This window comes from Anoplophora glabripennis, unplaced genomic scaffold (assembly GCF_000390285.2).
Source record: "Anoplophora glabripennis isolate ALB-LARVAE unplaced genomic scaffold, Agla_2.0 scaffold539, whole genome shotgun sequence".
Classification (NCBI taxonomy): Eukaryota; Metazoa; Arthropoda; class Insecta; order Coleoptera; family Cerambycidae; genus Anoplophora; species Anoplophora glabripennis.
The window spans coordinates 74294-94630 of NW_019416773.1; the positions used below are offsets into that span (position 1 = coordinate 74294).

At 30.5% G+C, this 20337-nt stretch overlaps 1 protein-coding gene across 3 annotated transcripts; it reads right to left on the reverse strand.

Annotated features, from left to right (window-relative positions):
- Window positions 1–4405: 4405 nt before the first annotated feature.
- On the reverse strand, window positions 4406–19906 carry LOC108911880 (ribonuclease P protein subunit p40). 3 transcript variants are annotated; one of them, XM_018716948.1, is made up of 5 exons: window positions 19549–19899; window positions 19347–19491; window positions 19129–19293; window positions 7941–8394; window positions 4406–4611 (listed from the first exon to the last, which is right to left on the reverse strand). In XM_018716948.1, exons 1-5 carry the CDS (start codon window positions 19669–19671, stop codon window positions 4422–4424), a joined length of 1077 nt encoding a protein of 358 aa, XP_018572464.1. In that variant the 5' UTR covers window positions 19672–19899; the 3' UTR covers window positions 4406–4421. The 3 variants fall into 3 exon arrangements, with proteins under 3 accessions (XP_018572464.1, XP_018572463.1, XP_018572465.1); XM_018716949.1 differs by lacking the exons at window positions 4406–4611; window positions 7941–8394 and adding an exon at window positions 10358–10449 and having other exon boundaries at window positions 19549–19906; XM_018716947.2 differs by lacking the exons at window positions 4406–4611; window positions 19347–19491; window positions 19549–19899 and having other exon boundaries at window positions 8297–10449; window positions 19129–19219.
- Between the last annotated feature and the right edge of the window lie 431 nt (window positions 19907–20337).

The window sequence follows — 20337 nt, forward strand, 5'->3', positions numbered from 1 at the left end:
AAGGGGTCCTATGACAGTAAAGTTCTAAAATAAAGCGTTTTTTTGTGATTTTGTTTTTAGGAAAGGAAAAAGGATCATAATCAAAGATGTTATTAACCATGTCTTCGTGTTCAAAAAATATATATATATATTCATAAATGGCACAAAATGGCATGTTCAATTAGCGAGACTATAGTGTAACTAACGCAAATTTGAAAACAAGAAATTTTCTCAATCTACACGAGTATGGCTAAAGAATTACATAGGGGTTTCGAAAACATTAATTTTTTTTATGATTGTCGAACATTTGAAGCAAATAATTTGATTTATGACAAAAAAGTGGCAATCATTTGTCAATAAATAATATTAAAAGCAACAGAAAATCCCATAGGTACTTCTCTTTGTAATGTTATTTTAAATATATGGTCAGTCAAATAGGTATTGGAATGATTAAAATGAATTAGAGAAAATCGCTTTTAATTTTTGAGATATATGGTACATACTTTCATCAACATCGGTTACTATATTAAAAAAGTTAGAAATCAAAAGGTAAGTCATTGGTTGTACCTTTCCAGCAGTTATCTATATGCCACAAGGAAAGAACACGGAATTTCAATGAAAAATAATTTGTACAGGTATAGAACTTTTCCCCCTTCTAGAAGGTTTAAAGCATCTTTTAAATCAATAAAAAAAAACTAAGATTCCTGAAAATTATACTCTTCTCTTTAAAGAGAAAAACTTTTGAAAATTGTTTTATGGGAATTGTCTAGAAGTCAGATAGGGTTCCGCGGCCAATCAGAGTAACACTGAATCCAAAAACTTGGTCGCAAGGCCTGAAAGTGGTCAGATTAATTGTTATTAACAAATTAAATGTTTAAAAGGCTGTAAAAAGTTTATTTTTATAGCTAGTACAATTTTTTAAGCGTTAATAGTTTTCTCAACATACTTTTTGAAAATTAAAAAAATATTAGCTTTAACCAAAGTTATTGCAAATTTAGTGCAAATATCTTACATTTTCCGTCTCCGCGCGCACCTATTTTACCATATCTCTGGTTCTGTTGGATGAATTGAGACGCACGACATCTCATTTTAAAGTTTGAACTTTATTTTACAAGATAGATAAGTTCCATTAATTAATTAATTTATTTAACAATTAATAGCAGCTTAGAAAGTTATGAGATTTCAACGACAATACTGGTTATATTTGTTTATAAGGTTTTTTTTATTATTCAACTTCGATGAAAAGCCAAAAAAGTTACCGGACATTGTTCTTCACATCCTAACAATCATTTCATACCTTATAGTCATTAGTTTTTCTTTATCAAAATCCGTGAAGAGACGCGCGTACGTCAAGGGCGATATACGCGCGCTTGATCGAAAACTCAGAGTGCAAGTGCCTTATATACTTACATGTTTTTGATGTTAATCTATTTATTAAACAAGAATTACAAACACCATTCAGCTTTGCAAGGAGATCCTACAAACTATTTGATCAATTTTGGAAAAGGTAAAATGTAGTTCATTATAAATTTCATCGTCAAGGCATTAATAAAATTAATCCTATAACCAGTAGTTTAAATATTTAAAAATGTGATGTTTCATTTTATAGATTATTCAGAAACTACTATCAAAGCAAATAATAAAATAAACAATAGCAAATAAACCTAATAAAATGACAGAAGAATATTTAGTTAAAGTCGTAAAGAAGAAGAGTTGCCTCCTACAAATGCGTCAATACAATTGCACATTTTAAGGTGTATATAAATTATACAGTTTACAATCAGGTAAACTGTTTAAATAGCCACGCTGCAAAGTTAGACCCACACATGTTCGGCTGGATAGATGATGGAGATATGCTTGCTCAAAAAATAATACAAATATTGCTTCCTCCACCAGATGAACTTATCACTAATTGCACATGAAAAGTATGCTCTAGAAGATCATCTGTTTGTATGGCTGCAGAAATTAAATGTTGCTCATTTTGCTATTGCCAAAGGCAAGGCACCTGCAAAAATGTCTATAATGAACCCATTATTAAAAAAGAAACAAATTAATTAAAATATTTAAACAATTAATTGTTGTTATTATTTAAGTAAATCTTATAAATATCAGTAATTAAATCAATTGTTAATGCTTTTTTTATTATTTAGTCTTTGTGATTTTTTAATAATAAAAGTTTATAACACTATATAGAGCTCTTGCAATCTGAACTTTCGATCGAACGCGCGTACATTGTTCACGGGTTTTGATAAAGAATAACTTTATAACTATAAGGCATGAAATGATTGTTAGGATACAAGGAATAATATTCGGTAACTTTTTTTGGCTTTTCATCGAAGTTGAATAAAAAAAAGCCTTATAAACAAATATAACCAGCATTTTCCTTGAAATTTCACAACTTTCAAAGCTGCCATTAATTGTTAAATAAATTAATTAATAAATGGAACTTACCTATCTTGTAAAATAAAATTCAAGCGTTAAAATGAGATGTCGTGCGTCTCAATCCGTCCAATAGAACCAGAGATATGGTAAAATTGGTTCGCGCGGAGACGCACAATGTAAGATATTTGCACTAAATTTGCAATAACATTGGTTAAAGTTAATATTTTTTAATTTTCAAAAAAGTATGTTTGTTATGAGGAAATGTAACTATCAATGCATAAAAAATTGTACTAGCTATAAAAATAAACTTTTTACGGCCTTTTAAACAATTAATTTGTTAATAACAATTAAACTGACCACTTTCAGGCTTTGCGACCAAGTTTTTTGAATTCAGGTCAAAATACTTGGGAATAAATTGTTTGCAGCTGTGACACTCTGATTGGCCACGAAATCCTATCTGGCTCCTAGACTAGCAGAATTAATATTAAAAATATATGTTCAAACCCTTTTGAATACATAAATTGAACATAATAATATGCTTTTATTAATATTTTAACATTTTCATTAATATATTCCAAACAATTTCTCTATTTACATCAAGGGGATGTTTGAGAGGGAGTTCTAGAAGTTATATTTGTCTGACAAATATATTTTAATTTGACATTATTAGTTATTACAGTGCTGTTAATATATATATTTAAATACCTGAAATTAAGTTGTAAAAATTCAAAACTTTAAATTAAAATTTCTAAGTTTAGTCGCAATAAAATAGTTTCAAATATTTCTTAATAAATATATACGAGCCCAGGCTCATATATAATAATTCGGCCAATTATAATTTTACTACTAATATATTTAAATAAAAGTAATAATGCTCTCAAAACTATTTTATTCAAGGAAAATATTGGTAATAGAAACAAAGTATAAACTTTTAACTTAAATATTACTACGTAATGATGTATCATTGACTAGTTTGTTAATAAAAAACATTAAGATTCGCGGTTCAGAATAGTTTGACTGCTTCATCAAAATTGTTTTACATCACCTTTATTAAGAATAACAGCTTTAATTTTGGCAGGCATTGTATCTACCAGCGCTCTTCTGCTGTCCCAAATTTCTTGCAATTTGGTGCGTAGATTGTTAACTGAATGGATTGGATGTTTGTGCAACTGTTTCTGCATTTTATGCCACAATGTTTCCATTGGCAAGAGCTCTGGACTGAAATGCCATTACATAACAGGAACATTATGTTTCTGTTACCAATATTTTTATTTAATAAAATAGTTTTGTGTCGGTACTTTTATTTAAATATATTGTAAAATTATGCCTGGCGGATTTATTATGAGCCCGGGCTCGTATATAAGCAGTGCTATAATAATTAATATTGTAAAATTAAAAAATGTTTGACATAAATTAACATTTTTAAAACTCAATATGAGAGTTTGAATGTCTACATAAATGGGAAAAATATTGGAATATGTCAAAATAAATTTAAGAATATTAATAAACACCATAAATTATGACGTACATCCATCAAATTCGGAGTTTTCAGCATGTATTTTTAGCAATAATTCCTCTAGTAAAATAAAGAATAAAAACAATTTTATTTTTTACTGTAGTACATAAGTAATTTTTAGACTATATATTTTTAAAAAGGTAATAAAAAAAGTAAATCAATGCAGTAAAAATATACAGGGTGTTCTATTAGAAATAACAAAATCTAGTGACATTTCTCTGAAAATATAAGAAAAAACCATTCTAAGAAAATCGTATAAACTTCATTAAAACATTTTTTTTGGTAACGGCCAAATTCAAAAAAATCATCTGTATATTAAAAATCAATCAAGTTAGCCAGTATTTGTTTCCACAAAATTTAGCACTCAAAATGGGAGGCCCTGTACAATGGTCCACCTGGTAAAGTTCTATTGAGTCGACTGCGATTATAGCCTCTCTTTCTTTTTTTAATTAGTATTTTTCACAATAATTAAATAAAACCATAAAAATTTTAATATTTATTTTTAATTTTTATTAAGATATAAGTAGGTAATATATGCATTTATTTATTTGTATCGTTTTTTAGAACATGTTTGAGTACACAACAAATAGTTTGTTTCGTTAAAAATTGCTAAATATGCGTTGTCACCATTTATATAGTAATGATGTTCATCAGAACCCCAAGCAACTGGAGAATCCGAGAATCCTTGGACATAAATTGATATCCATGGTTTATTAATTAATGTGGCATATTGTCTAAAAAAAAATTTTTTAGAATCCTTTAGCATAAAACTATGTGTAAAATAATTTGTACTATCTATCAGCAATAACTTCCATTTTCTTAAGAGTAAACAAAAGATTACTTTCCACGTAAAATTAAATATTAAATTACCTACATTAAAAAATTAAAGAAGATATAAAATTTTGTTATAATTTATGAAGCATTGTTATGTGTAAGTTGTGGAAAGAACATAGTTGTAATTTTTACATGAAAAACAATATACAAAATCACGACTAATTATGAATGAACATTTGGTACTTCTAGACATCCAACATTTTGTTGCAACTAATCCATCTGGGGCTTACTCATAAGTTTAATATTAGTGTCAGTGTATTACAAATAGCCCAGTTACTGTAGCTGAAAATATAGTAATACCTCCGAATTTTTTATAACCATCGATTTTTCTCAAAATTTAGAATTAGGCTCATCAAAACTTATATATGCGCTAGGTGTGCTTTTTGTTCTTAAGGGGTGAAAACCACCCCTTATTGGAAAAAAAAATACAAATTTAAGCATTTTATGTAATCAAATCCTTTTTATTTATGCAGTATGGGTAATTTGATGTGCTATCCAACATGAAAATGAATGTGTTCCAAATTTTCAACCCAGAAAAACTTTTAAAAACCACCTCTTTGGATGAAAATAAAATAAAAATTGATTTCTTGATTTAAAAATCTTTTTTATTGATTGTAACTTTTCAATCCTTGAAAAAATACCCCTTCTTTCGAAAATAAAATGAAAAAATATTATTGAAAGAGTAGAAACATTTTAAATGTGCATTCGTATTAAATAAACATTTATTCCCTTCTTATAAAATAATTTTGAATTGATTGCAACTTTTCAACCCTTAAAAATTACCCCTTACATTTATAAATTTTTATTTTTCTTTTTAATAATAATAGACAAAAAAAACATTATAATTATATGTAAATGATTATTCGTCGTCAGTGCTATTCACTTATTATTATTATTGTGTGTGTGTATGGTGTGTGTGCGTATGTGTAGTATAGTGTGTATTATAATACAGTACTGGTTTATTCGAATATACACATACTAAATACGCATATATGCAAAAAAGATTTCAATGCTTCAAAATTCTTGTTTGACCTAAATTTTCCTAAAATTATCACCTATACACCTGTTTATTTTTTTTAAGCCCTTCAAAAAGGGTGGTTCTCTCATTCATATGATAACTTAAAATGGCGATATCTCGATTAATATTAATTTTAGAGGAATAAAAAATAAAGCAAAATCTTCAGCAAAAATAAAGCTAAATTTTTTTACTCTTGTATTTTTTCCGTACACCCTTTAATTTTAAGTTACAACGTAAAAATCGATTTTTTTTAAAAAATTGGAAAAATTTACATTTTAAAAATTAAGTTTTTTTTCGAAATCATGCTTTATAAGTAAGCCAAAGACCCAGAGCACATTCTTAGAACATAAATGAAGAAATCTGTAAATGGATTGCATTTAATTTTAATTCTGTCGCCAAAGGCACTGATTTGTTTAATTTTTTCTTAAAAAAAATTAGACTATCATGTTATTTCGATCATATTTCCGTTAATTTTGATTCTAAAGACTTTTAAAACAGCTCATATTAAAGGTTTTTCAAAGTACTTTAAAAAAGGTGCAAATAGTTTTTTTCCTAATATTTATGGTTTTGGCGTTATTTAACGTTAACTGGTTCCAATTTAGTTTTTAGCTAACTTATAATAATGTTTAAAAATCCATAACTCGGTTTATATTGCAATTAGAGAAAAACAAAATAATGCCATTAGATTTGTTATTTCATTACTTTTCTTTTTGTTCATTACAACTTTTTCGTTAAATCCAATGGTTTCAGAGTTATTTGCAAAAAACTGTCCGAAAACAAGCACTTTTTCAGTAAAAAATCAACATTTTCAATGACGAATTACTCGGAAAGTATTGGATTATTTAAAAAACTTTATATAACATTTGTTACTTAAAATTGACACCTCTATCGATTCCTGTGGTTATTTTGGGCGTAAAAATTTCCACTTCCAAGAAGGGGTGGGAACCACCCCCAGGGCAAAAGCACACTTCGGCACTATATAAGTTGTGTTCCTTGAGGCATTCCCCACATTCAGTCAAAATGTTCACGTCAATCGGTTCAGTTATAAAGAATTTGAAGGTAAAAACCCTGAGTAACTGGAAATATAGTATAAGAAATATTTGTCAAAGCATTCAAAAATTAGTAATTGCGAACAGATATTTACAATTACATATTTGTACAGTAATAATAAATTACAACATTATTTAATTTCAATGGCAAAACGCTCAAATTCACTATCTTCATAAGAAAAATAAGCAATTTAACATATGATGCAAAAAAAAAATCAGACATAGGTACCTACTTCCATACAGATGTCACTTTGACATAGTAAATGAAGAAAATTAAAAACTGAAAAATATCTATCCTCTCTCTTCACTAATCATAATTTTATTGGGGAGTCATGCTACAGCTTCTATTTCTTAAAGATGAAGAGTTTATTAAAATTTTTCCCTCCTGAAAAAATTCTGTATTTGTAACTGTTTTAGGTTGATTAATTTTCTTTATTAGATTACTAATGCGTTTTGGATAACATTACAAGCTACTGTAAATTAGAATGTACTATGCTTCTGTTATCAAACAAAATACTTTTGAAATAACAATTATTTCAAGTTTGAATTGTAAATGAATTAGTAATGACCTAACAAAACCAATTAATTAATCCAAAACTATTACAACAATTTCACAAGGGGGAAACATTTTTCATAAGCCCTTCATTTTTAAGACAATAAGAAGATATAACGTGATCATGATCCCTCGACAAAATTATGAGCAAATTAGTTCAAGGGAGGGGGTATTTTTCACAGTTCAATTAGTCCAATTACCTCATTACTGTGTGATAAAGACATCTATTATGGAAATATTAATGTAGCATATTTCAACTAAAACTTACAAGACATTTCAGTTATTTGAAAAAAAAAAATTGTCAATTAGGATATAGGAAAGTTAGTTAAATCTGCTTATATTGATCGCATGAAAATGTGGTAGTCCATGTATGTAAATTGCAATTTCTCAAAGGAAAAAAAAAATGGTTAAACTGAAATTACTGGTGTCAATAAAATTAAAGAACTTTAAAGACACAGGAAAAATATAGAAGTACGAAGTACTGAAACTAAGCCGAGAGCGTATATTCAAAAGAATTGTTTTTTAATCAAATTGAAGTAATTTCTGTACAAAAGTTTTTGTTTCCTAAATTTGCATACATACGTATTTATGTAGTTTTACATTACTTACATTAATTCATGTAATAACTCCTTTATTTTTGTAACAGTAAAAAATCCTCTCCATTGCAAGAATTTAACTTGCCCTAATTTCTCATTAGGCTCTAGGGTTACATAACTTGTATGATAATTTTCTGACTGATTTGTCCCCAAATCACCATCAAGAGATATCATTCCTAACCATTCAGTAAACTCAACCATATCTTCTTCATCATTTCTAGTAAAAGGTGCTTTTGGAACACTTACAGAATATATTGTATTTGAAGTAAAACTTGGAAAACTAATATTGACTTTATAACCTATATCTGAAAAATATTTGGCCACAGAAGAAGGACAAATATCTTGTATACTAGGTTCCCATAAAATGATAACTGTGAATTTACCCAGTGTGTGCAAACGTGATTTTATTTTCTCATACTTGGGTTTCCCTGGTTCCAAAAAATCTTCTTTTAAATTAATCTTAATAACTAAAATATTGGCAAACAAGTTAGAAAAACACTTTTTATTATACAATCACATCAACAACACTTACCCACTTATTATCCATTTGAAATTAAAAAAAAAATTTAAAACAGGCATTAGCATAAACTTATCTAGAAACATAAGTTATAATAACAATTATTATGTTGTTATGTGATTGTAACTTAAAAATAAAATAAAGAAAATATATTTATATCAATATACATGTATATATTTAAATATTAAATTTGACAATAAACCAGACAATGTGTAACACAAGTATTATAAATGTTGCAAAATATTTAACCAAATTAAATGTTTCATTACAACAAATTAATAAATAGGTGGCTAACACTTTGAAGCAATATATAAGTTCAGTACAGCAATAATTGCAAGATAAATTTTTCATGTAGTACATTGAAGAGGATATATGCAATTGCTTCCTCCATTTAAATTAATAAAAACTTCAGACAATACCCTCATAAATAAACACACTATGTAGAAAATGATAAAGTAGGTCGTATATCCAAATCAAAATTACTAGAATAAATATATTCTTTAAAACCTTTTAGTTCTTCCATCATTATTCCTTGCCAACTTTCTAATTCTGAAAGAACTTTTAAATTTGTACAACTAGCTAGTAGCAGTTCCACAGTTCTCATATTCATATCGCTACTATATAGTACCCTAAATTCTTCAAGTTGTTTCATAGGGTTTACATTTAATACATTTACCATAGTTGAATGAGTGATCCCAGTGGATGATCCTAAATGTATGTAGCGAATATTTAAAGCATGCATTAAAATAAATTCTAAATGACTTATAGCACTATCTACAACCCAAAATATTCTTTCCAAGTTTAGAAAAGGTTGTAATTTATATCTTTGTGGTGGAATTGAGGAGTTATTCATAAAATCACAGTTGTAAAAAACTAAACTTTTCAGCTTTGGGCAAAATTGACTTATATCTACTAAAACTTTAAAATCCATTTCCTCTACGTGTTCTAAATGCAAACTAGTGATATTATATCCTCTGACCTCTAAAAGTTGCTTTAAATAATCCCCATAAAATGCACACGACAACAATTTTAACTCCCTTAAATTATCCAGTGAAATTAATACAGTTAAATCTGATATTTGTTCTTCATGAAATAAACTGATATATTCAACTTTAGGAAACATATCAACAAATAATCTCAAATTCTCAGTAGATAAATCACGAGTTTGTACTTTTCTGAGACCAAATGGGCCACGATTCTGGTGATGCTGATATAGATATTTTATAACACCTCCAAATTCATCACATCGACCGGTATCTTGTAATTTAGGTAAGCCTATAATCAGTTGTGCAAGGCCTTCGATACTAACAGATGTTCTGTGTAACTGAAGTTCTTTCAAATTTTTACATTTTAGTAAAAATGGTATACTGCGATCCGTAACTGATCTAGAAGAAGTCAGATCTAAGCATTGAATATTAGGACAGTTTTCTCCCACTGTCTGGACTATTATATCAGTGCTATCAAAACACAAGCACAAAGATTTTAAATATTTCATTGTAGATATTCCCTCTAACAAACTTTTATCATATTCACTAGTTCTCCAACCACCAGAACAAGATCCCAAGTTCAAATTCTCCAGGCCAGTCATATTATGTAACTTTTTATAAAGAACATATCTCATAATTTTTGGCCATTCTGAAAAATCTATCTGTTTTAAATGAGAATTGAGCACTACTTCAGTCAAACTAACTACTACATTCATTTCCGTTAAAAATGCAGACATTGAAGTATGTGGGTAATATGTCTTTTTTGTTTTCTCTATTAAAGTTTTAACAGACTTCAATACTTCCACAGCCATTGTATCATATAGATAATAAGGAACATGTGAAACCAGTAACTTATTTAACCAATCAAGACTTTGCTGTAGGCTAGTAATTATTTTTTGAGGCTCATGATACACTTGTATTTTGGTTATAATAAAGGGTGCCATGTATACTACTAGTGACCCAATGCTTTTAAGGGATAGTTTCTGTAGAGATGGTACATCTCGATGTTTAGGCATTTTCTGAAAAAATTGATGGTGTTAATAGTGCTCAAACACCACCATTACTTCTGATTTGGAAATACGACTAGATAATAAATATATATTACATAATAATATTTTGTATGCAGAATTGTTTTTTTGAAATATTTATAACAGTTTATATAGAACTTGCAAACTTTGAAATTACAGTATCTCCTTTATTTGAATTCCAAAAATTATATTTATACAGGATGTCAATCCTAGAATGATTGGGACAGAACAACTGTGAATTTGGAAAATTACATTAGTAACAAAATAATATTTTTGCTATGTATGTAGAAAACATTCTCAGGTAGAAATAAGCAAAAAAATAAATATTTTAAATTCCATTTTCAAGAACATTTAAATTTTTTTCACAAAATTTGATATACTTAGTTCTTACAAAACTATATAGTAAAATCTCATTAATCCGGCACCATTAAAATCTTAAGAGTGCGGGAGTACTGGAAAATTCGAATTAATGAAATATGTATAATGTAAACAATATTAAATTAAAAAAACGTTACTTTTAATTGTTTATTAACAAAGAGTTTGGTACATAGATACATACATATTACATTTGTGTGTGCATATATATGTATATTGTAATGTTTTTATGTTTTTGTAAAATAATCTTCATTACGCCGGATTACTGGACGTACCGGTGTAATGAAGTGCTGGATTATAGAGATTTTGCTGTACTTGTAATTCTACATTTCTATTACCAGCACCTTTCGTAATTTATGTAATTTCTACACCTAGGATTTTTTTTAAGTACCTACATGACATTTTGTAAAAACAATATATTCACATATGCACAACAAATCACATAACTATCTTTCCCCCTTTTGACAATTATCATTTGAATGCAGTAATGTTGCTTTTAGCTTGAATACAATTTTTTCAATCATAGTAAATTTTTAATAATTTAAAACGTAACTTTTTTGTAGCGCATACAGAAATAAAAAAATATATTGAATCTCCAGTTGGAAATGCTATTTTTTCTGTTCATATCCAGGTGATAGAAAACAAAATATGTTTAATTTGGAGATACAGACTCTTGAAATTAAGAAAAAATATCACATTTATTTATACATTTTTCATATTTATATTTTAAAATGTTTGATGTATATTGATGAAACAGTGTAATAACATAATTAATTATTAATAAAAATTTACTGCATTGATCCAAAAACCTGGCAACCAATGGTGAACATGTTGGGATCACCAACAACCGCAGAATTTCGACATAACTGAATATTTTGTAAATTGGATAAATGTCTTTAAAAAGGTAATAGTCCAGCAGCCCACGGACAAAGAAAAAAATGATTACCAGCAAGCTATAACTTTGCATGCAGCTTAAGTTTAACGAGTCTCCCAAGAACTAATTACGAGGAAAATTCAACAGTGGTAAGTTTTCCCGTGACTTTAAGGAAAACATGTCAATCTGGCATAAACATGGAATGTTATGACCAGATTTATTTAAAAAATAAAAAATATTGTTGCAAATACAATAATTTTAAAAAGAACTATTATAAACGAGTGACCTGAGTAATTATTATACAGTAATCCTAAAAATTTTGTAACTTCTTTTAAAAATTAAGTAATTTTCATACACACTGTTTATTATACAGGGTGTTTTAGAAAACATGGGCCAACGTTTGGGGGCAGATTCCTAACCTAAAAACAAGATTATTTTTTCGTATCAACATGGGTCCTATTTCGCTTCGTTCCGTAGCTACAGGGTGTCAAAGTTTAAAAATAAAATTAGTTTTTTTCAAAGATCTAGATTTCCACTTGACGGAATTAATTGAAATTTGGACAACTAACTATTTACAACTGAATACAATTCCTAGGTATTATTATGTTGAAAATGAATTACAGGACCAGAGTTACTTGAAAGCCCTTGGGTTTAATCAGAGAAAAAATTGGTTATTCGTTAAGATTTATAATTTATAATTACATGGGTTTAAATTCTAGCTCAATTTTGATAAAAAATTGACTTACTATTTTTTCGTTTTCCGTCGAGTTTTCAGTATTTTAAATGTAATATAAACAATTATTTATTTATCTAGAATTAATTATGAATTGTATACGTACTTACAATAAACAACTCGATAAACATAATATAATATTTTATAGGAAATATTGAGTGTCCCAAAATTTAAATTTCTGATCACATTTAAATTAGAATCTTGTAATTCATGTTCAACATAATACCTAGGAATGTGTATTCGGTTGTAAATAGTTAGTCATCTAAATTTCATTTGATTCCCTCAAGTGAAAATCTAGATTTTTGGAAAACATTCTATTTTAAAATTTCGACACCCTGTAGCTAAGGAGCAAAGCAAAATCAGACCCATGTTGATATGAAAAAGTAATCTTGGTTTTTTGAAACACCCCGTATAATGATAGAAAATTAGAGTGGCTACTTTAACAGTGTTCCCCCCTGTTCCAGGGGGTCTGGATCCCCCCGCTGCGGTTCGGAGCATTCAGGGCCATTCGAGGTCCGATGCAGCGTAACACTGCATCTATTAAGGTGGCCATATCCCTGACCGAGAAATAGTGAAATTTCTGGCGTTTTTAGGTACTGAAATCTTGATGTTCTGTTTATTCATTGTTACCATTTAAATTTACTCAAATAAAATAATAACTAAAAAAAAGCGTTTGTAAAACATGCGTTTGCTGTTATCCTGACCCCACATTAATTATTTTCACGTACTTATAAATAAAAGTAAACAATTTTATATGTAGGACTAAGCAAGTAAACGTTATAAGAATATTTACATGTAGTTATATATAAAAAAGTTAGTATTTTCGTAGATTTCAGTACCTAAAACCTTGACGGTTTGATCGTTCTTTGCACCTGTTTATTCGTTTTACTGGGGCGTCTTTGAAAATACTCAGATGGCATGACATAACATTCCTATTATTTGATAAGCTTTAGATTATTCAGTTATTAAATGTTTGAAATTATTTGTCTTTGCGGAAAACACTATATAAAGAATATGGCGCCCTTTTAGTGAGACAGTCGCGATCGTACAGTACATCAGTTAATTTATTTATTTTTTATTTATTTATCAGTACAATATCCAACGAGCGATAAAGCCCAGTTACAGGATAAGGAGAAGAAGCAAGAAGTCAGTCATCAAAATGATGTAAAACAAAAGAAACAACAAAGAAGAGTGTCAAAGATACATACATAAAAGTTAAAAAACATTAAAAAAGAAAAAATAACAGTCACTAATTAAAAACAGACAATAGACAAAACTAAAGTACAATAAAAGTCACAAAATAAAATCAGTTGCGTACATTATAAACCTGCTTAATACAACTGATGGTAGAACAGAATAAATCTAACCGTGATTCAACTTCTAGGTAGCTGGCACACATCTGATGAACAGGCGCTGCTTTGTACAAATTGTTCGACCTTTTTTTAATTCCAAAAGATGCCTATTTCTAGCATTCACTCGAGGAACATGAAAATCTACTAGCCTCAACAAGTTCTCACATTTTATTAAATTATTGAGCAATTTAAACAAAAATATAACAGAATACATTTTTCGGCGTTCTGCGAGACTGCACATGTTGAAGCGTTCGAAAAATGCCTCCTGCGGGAAGCCCCTCGGCGGGTAGTGACCATCAAGCGCGAACACCGCTAGTTTAAAAAATCGACGTTGAACTCTTTCTAAGCATGACACATGAATAGAATAAATAGGAGTCCAAACCAAAGACGCATACTCCAGTCTAGATCTGACCAGTGCACCGTATAGCAGTTTAAAAGTGTTAGGATTCCGAAAACCCGCCATATTCCGCACGACAAAACCCAGGTTCTTGTAGGCAGATTTAACTATAAAATCCATATGCTGCCTGAAAGAAAGCTTTGGATCGAAATAGACTCCTAGGTCTTTAATAACATTTGGCCGATCTAGGCTGGACCCGTGTAATCGGTAGTCATACGAAATTTGCCTCAACTGCCGACTGAAGGACATGACATTACATTTTGCCACATTAAAAGGTAATCTATTGTCAGCGCACCAGGAGTTTACCAAATCCAAATTTCTCTGCAGATTACGTGCATCACGTTCATTGGCTATGGGACAAAACATCTTCATATCATCCGCATATAATAGGAAACGCACATCCAGATCCAATGCTATATCATTGATAAAAATCGCAAACAACAAGGGCCCCAGGACAGAACCTTGTGGAACCCCTGAGGATTGAGCAAATTCCATTGACCTTTCTCCCATAATCTGGACAAACTGAGTTCTGTCAGATAAGAGGTCATGAGCTCCAACAATGAAGAACCCAACCCCGCGGAATCTAGTTTCGACAATAATAAACCGTGGTCAAGACGGTCGAAAGCCTTCGAAAAATCCGTGTATAAGACGTCCACCTGACCTCCCCTATCAATCACCTCATGGATATACTGCGCCATGCACGCCAAATTGGTAACCGTGGAACGCCCTTCAACAAAACCATGCTGCTCCGGTAGGATAATATTTCTAAGGTGAAATGACAAAATATTATGTAGGGCTGTTTCAAAAATTTTACCGAAATTACATAGTATTGCGATTGGTCTATAATTCTTTATGTCATTCCTGTTATCTTTTTTATATATGGGACCGATTTTCGAAGTTTTCCAACGATCGGGAAATGTATGAGTGGACAGTATTCGGTTGAATATTATAAGAAGAGGCTTGGCAAACACAGTAGCACAATCTTTGATAAGAAAGGCAGGTATGAGATCGGGACCCATGGTCATTTTAGGTTTTAGTTTTTTTATGGAATTAAGTACATCGTTGTGTGAGAAAATTACATCAGAAAGAGCATTGGTATTAAAATTAAAATTGGTGCTGCTCAAAGGATCACTATTGTCACTGTTTACGAATGAGGAAGCAAAGTAGTCAGCAAAGGAATCGGCAATTTGTTTAGTATCATTTAACGACATGTTGTCGTATGTCATGATATTTGGGATGGTTACATTACCTTTCTTAGCGTTAACAAAAGTCCAAAATTTATTTGGACTGTGTTTTAATTGATGTTCAATATCAGCGATATATGTGTTGTAGGCCAGTTTACTTTTGTTTTTTACAGCTGATCGCAAACGTTGGAAATTTATATGATCCTCAGCATTTGAAGTGGAACGGTACTTCTTCCATGCCCTCGCTTTTTCATTAATGGCAACAATTAGGTCTCTGTTAAACCAGGGTGGGTAGGATCTTTTTGAAGGTATCTTTTTGGGAACATATTTCAGAAGAATGGAGTTTAAGGTTTCATAAAACTGAGAAACAAGATCGTTGACAGATGTGATTTTTTCCATGAAGGACCAGTCAGTCAAAGTAAGTTCGTGATACAAGGCAGGGAAGTTCGCTTTCCTAAAATTAATATTTGAACTTAGTTGTGTTCTTATTCTCTTAACATTATTGGGAACAAAGAAGTCTATTAGTAAAGCAGGATGATGAGGATCCTCCGGCAACAACACGTCAGAAGAGTGGAAAACGGAACATCTGACATTAGAGAGAACGAGGTCAAGAATCCTGTTATTGTGATTTAGAATATTGTTTTGATGGAAGTCATAAAAGTTTATAAATTTATTTAGTAAATGAAGTGGAGATTGTTCAGTAAGAGTGGTATTATTAATATAATTAGGCAAATTAAAGTCGCCCACCACAACAATATCGGAATCATATATCACGTACATAGATTCAAAAGCAAAAAATAGCTTTTCATAAGTATCCGTTGTTGTTTTAGGAGGTACGTAGATTACAAATATGTATAAATTGCGATTTTTCGCAATGTTAACTTTTATGAAAATAATATCAATAGAGAAGAGATCCTGAAATATTTCGTATCGCAGCTTATGATCAAATTTGCAAGCATTAAAATGCTTAGCAATAGCCAATAAAACACCCCCACCTCTACTAGAATTAGTATGAATAGAATCACGATCAGAACGAAAAACATCATAGTGATTTGTGTTAATTAATTCACTATTATGAAAATTATCGTTCAACCAAGTTTCTGCGAGAGCGATTATGTCGAATAGACACACGGAACAACCCATCAGTAATTCAATTGTTTTAGTCCGAACCCCGCGGACATTCTGATAATATAAATTGAAAGTCGGTAAATCAGTAGATAGGGCCTCGTTTTTACAAACACCAACGCCAGAAAAAGGTAATTGCTATTTATCCGATAAGATATTCTCTTTAAACCTTTTTAGTGCCGAGCTGTAAACATGGCAGGTTTTATCCCACACGGCATGGTCGGCGCGGACGGGGTCTCTATTGTTCTTGTTAAAATTAAGGCAATTGATGCAGGAATACGTAGTTGGTTTTGGACAATCCTCAAGTCTGTGATTTTTAGCGCATAATGGACATATGTCAACATCAGATGAACACCGCCTCGCCAAGTGATGATAACCACAGCACTTGTAACATCTACGCAAATCAATTGCATCAAAAACGCTGCAGTAATCATATCCAATAAATATTTTCGCACTGTCTATTAAGTTACGATACGTACCTACATCTGTTTGAATCACGGCATGATATACTCTATTATTTTTTTTTGATTGATTAACAGATATTACAGAAAAAATACTATCCTCATGAACAATATAATAATATATTCTGGTTCCTAATGTAATTGACAATAGTATCCTCATCCAGCTTCTCAGTCAGCCCAACAATTTTGACTCTAGGATTCAGTGCTGGGACCTCTTTAATTGTGTAATTGTCCCCTAATTTTTCACTAACCAGTTGCTTTAGTTTAACAAAATCTCCGGAACTTCGACAACCAACCATCAAACCACCATCTCGAACTCCTCTTACTTTCGTTAAGTCAGAGATGCTAGCCTCTCTAGTAATAAACGAGAGAATATAAATAGTGCGGGCTCTTCGATTAATTGTTAATTTTACAGTAAAATTATATTAAGAAGACGACTCTTAGGTTTTATCATTTAGTAAACTAAATAGGTAGGTCGTAGATGTACTTACACTAAAACTGAATTATACAAAAAATAATCAATATACTACACTGTCGGTGGACCGCCTAGCCGGGTGTCTTGGCCGGTGGATTTCGATCTGCCGAGGCAAGCATCACGGACGCAGGCTGGAATTTGGATGGGTGACCTAAGGCAGGCTCGGGGACGTGGCTGTGGCAGCATCACGGACTCAAGCTGGAATTTGGATGGGTGACCTAAGGCAGGCTCGGGGACGTGGCTGTGGCAGCCTACCAGAGACCTGGGTCGCCCAACATTTGCCGCATGCGTGTGGTACCCGATAAATGGTAATGAGAACAAAGTAAAGAAATCTCTGTAACTCAAGACCATGCTGTCATACATAAACTGTACGAGACTTTGCCACCAAGCCACCCGTGTAGTAAATAGGATGGTTTGAAGAAAGGTTCCCGAGTAATGAAGGAGGGTGTACAAGGGGCCTAATAAGGCCTAAGTGCTGCGGTGGAAAAACAATTCCACCACCCTCCGACATACATACATACACTAAGTGTTGTTTAGTGAATATTTTCCTATATTCAGTCACTTTTTTCGTAATAAAATCCTCGATTCTCAATTTTTTTTTTATCTTTACATAAATAAAACCTGCTATATCCTTTAGCATCCATACGGAATTCAAAAGTATTTTGTCGTAAAAAAAAAAATTTCAGACCCCACCCGGAGAAAAATCCTAAATACGCCATTCCTTTTATCATTTAATAAAACCTTCTATTTACAAATTGTAATCATTCTAGCCCAGCATAAACCGAGTTTTTGTAAATCTCTTATGTGCAAAAGAATTAAATTCGTCTCCAAATAGCTCCTATGTAAATATATTCTACATAGAAGAAATTTCAGCTTCACAACCTTTGTACTATTTCAACTTGATATATCTACATAGGAGATATCACATACGATCAACGATGTAGATGTTCTACAAAATCTTAAACGATCTAAAGACATTTTTACTATATTTCCAATTTCAAAGTATTTTTAAAATACATGAAGCTTCAATTGATAGTTTAAAGGATACATAAACATGACTGTTTTATTTATTTTATTTTTAGTTTTGTTTTAATTTTGGCTCTCTTTAAACATATTAAGTTACTTCAGGCTTCTTTCAAATTCACTGTTGTCATACCAAACATCTTATTTACATATTCTTTTATTCTAAACATATGTAGTCGGTAAACCCTGTTGGCAACAGGGTTATAAAAACTTCAACCTATTTTCAAATACTAACCAATTATGGGTAAATGCGATATATTTTTTAAATATAACCATTCTATACTTTGAAAATTAATGTGTTTAGAACACAAGTTCATAGAAACTTTTTTCTAAAAATGTTCTAATGAATTATTGAAACAGACTTAAAAGGACCACCTTGTATAAATATAAAGTATTAATTCATATTCTTTATTCGAGGATCTTGGCCTCTGTGATCCTACAAATCTTGATTAAACTAATGAATTGAGACAAATATTAGGCTACAATATGCCATGAAATTAAAACCGCACGGTTAAATTTCTTTCAAAAGACAACAAAACAATTATTTATTTCTTACATCAACATATCAAATAGAACACAAAATTTTTAAGGTGGTTTTTATATTTGTACTTCTTAATTTCTGTTATAAATATTTCAAAATATGTATTTTTTTAGAAATTGATTCTACTTACTATATCTATATTTATTTTTTCCTGTAAAATGTGATTTTTTCCCGTCAAGTCCCAAATTTTGAAATGTTTCTTTGTCTACACTTAAAATTAGTTGACCATCAGGGGTAATACCAATGCAGTTGTCGCAATCAATTCTGGTATTGCTACTTAAAAGTGTTAGTTTTCCTATAAAATTTATAGATAAAAACTAATTAAGTAATGTAATTTTTAATACATACCACTTTTTATGAAAAATTTCAGAAAATTTCTATTTAACAAATCACTGGGATTCAAGTCACAAATCTTGTAATATTCACAGTCAAGAATAAGTTTCTCAGTTAAACTCTCAGGAAACTTTAATGAATCCGGCAAAGTGACAGACACCTACAATTTAATTGTAAAGTATACAAATTAAAGTAAATGTCAATTTTAATAATTTACCAAATGGTTATAGTAAAATGTATTTATACTTGTTTCTGCCTCAAGATTTTGCCCCCCATATATTTTTTTAAATTTAAATGTAGAGTTTGGTGCTTCGAAGTTCCAAACTTCTGGGCACAGCATTCTATAAGCTTTCTACATAAAATTAAATATGTAAACGTGCCAATCACTTATAAATTCACTATTATCATTATCTGAAAAAGCTAAAAGCTACAACGCCATAGGCCAGGGCAGTGTTGCCAGATTGATAAAAACAAATGAAAATTATCGGATACAAAACGAAAAATTTCGTATAAGTTATCGTATTTTAATAATTTGTTTAGTACTTTAGTACTTACTGAAGACTAGAATAAATAAAATGATAATATAAATGGTAAATAGCATCTAAAAATGTCTAACGGCTTTTACAAAAATAGTTTTTTAAACCTTGATTGAGTACAATTGGATGTTGACGATCACGTGATTACAACAGAAACAGATTCGCTACCATAGATTTTCACTACCGTGCGAGTATGAAGATCCTGGCTAAAAGCAGTAGGCATAGATTGGTTGCCTACATAGAAAATAAAGTACTAACCAGGGAGACTAGATAAGGAGCACGAACTCATACGGGAAAATTGACAAAATTTGTACAAGAAATGGCAGAAGTTGGGGTGGCGCTAGTGTTCCATATGTCCCAAATGAATATAGCTTAATAAATACGAGTGAAGTAAGCAAATAACCAATTTTATTTTATATTGAGTTTAATCCGCGATAATTTTTAAGATGCAAGCGCACCAAGCGGCGAAA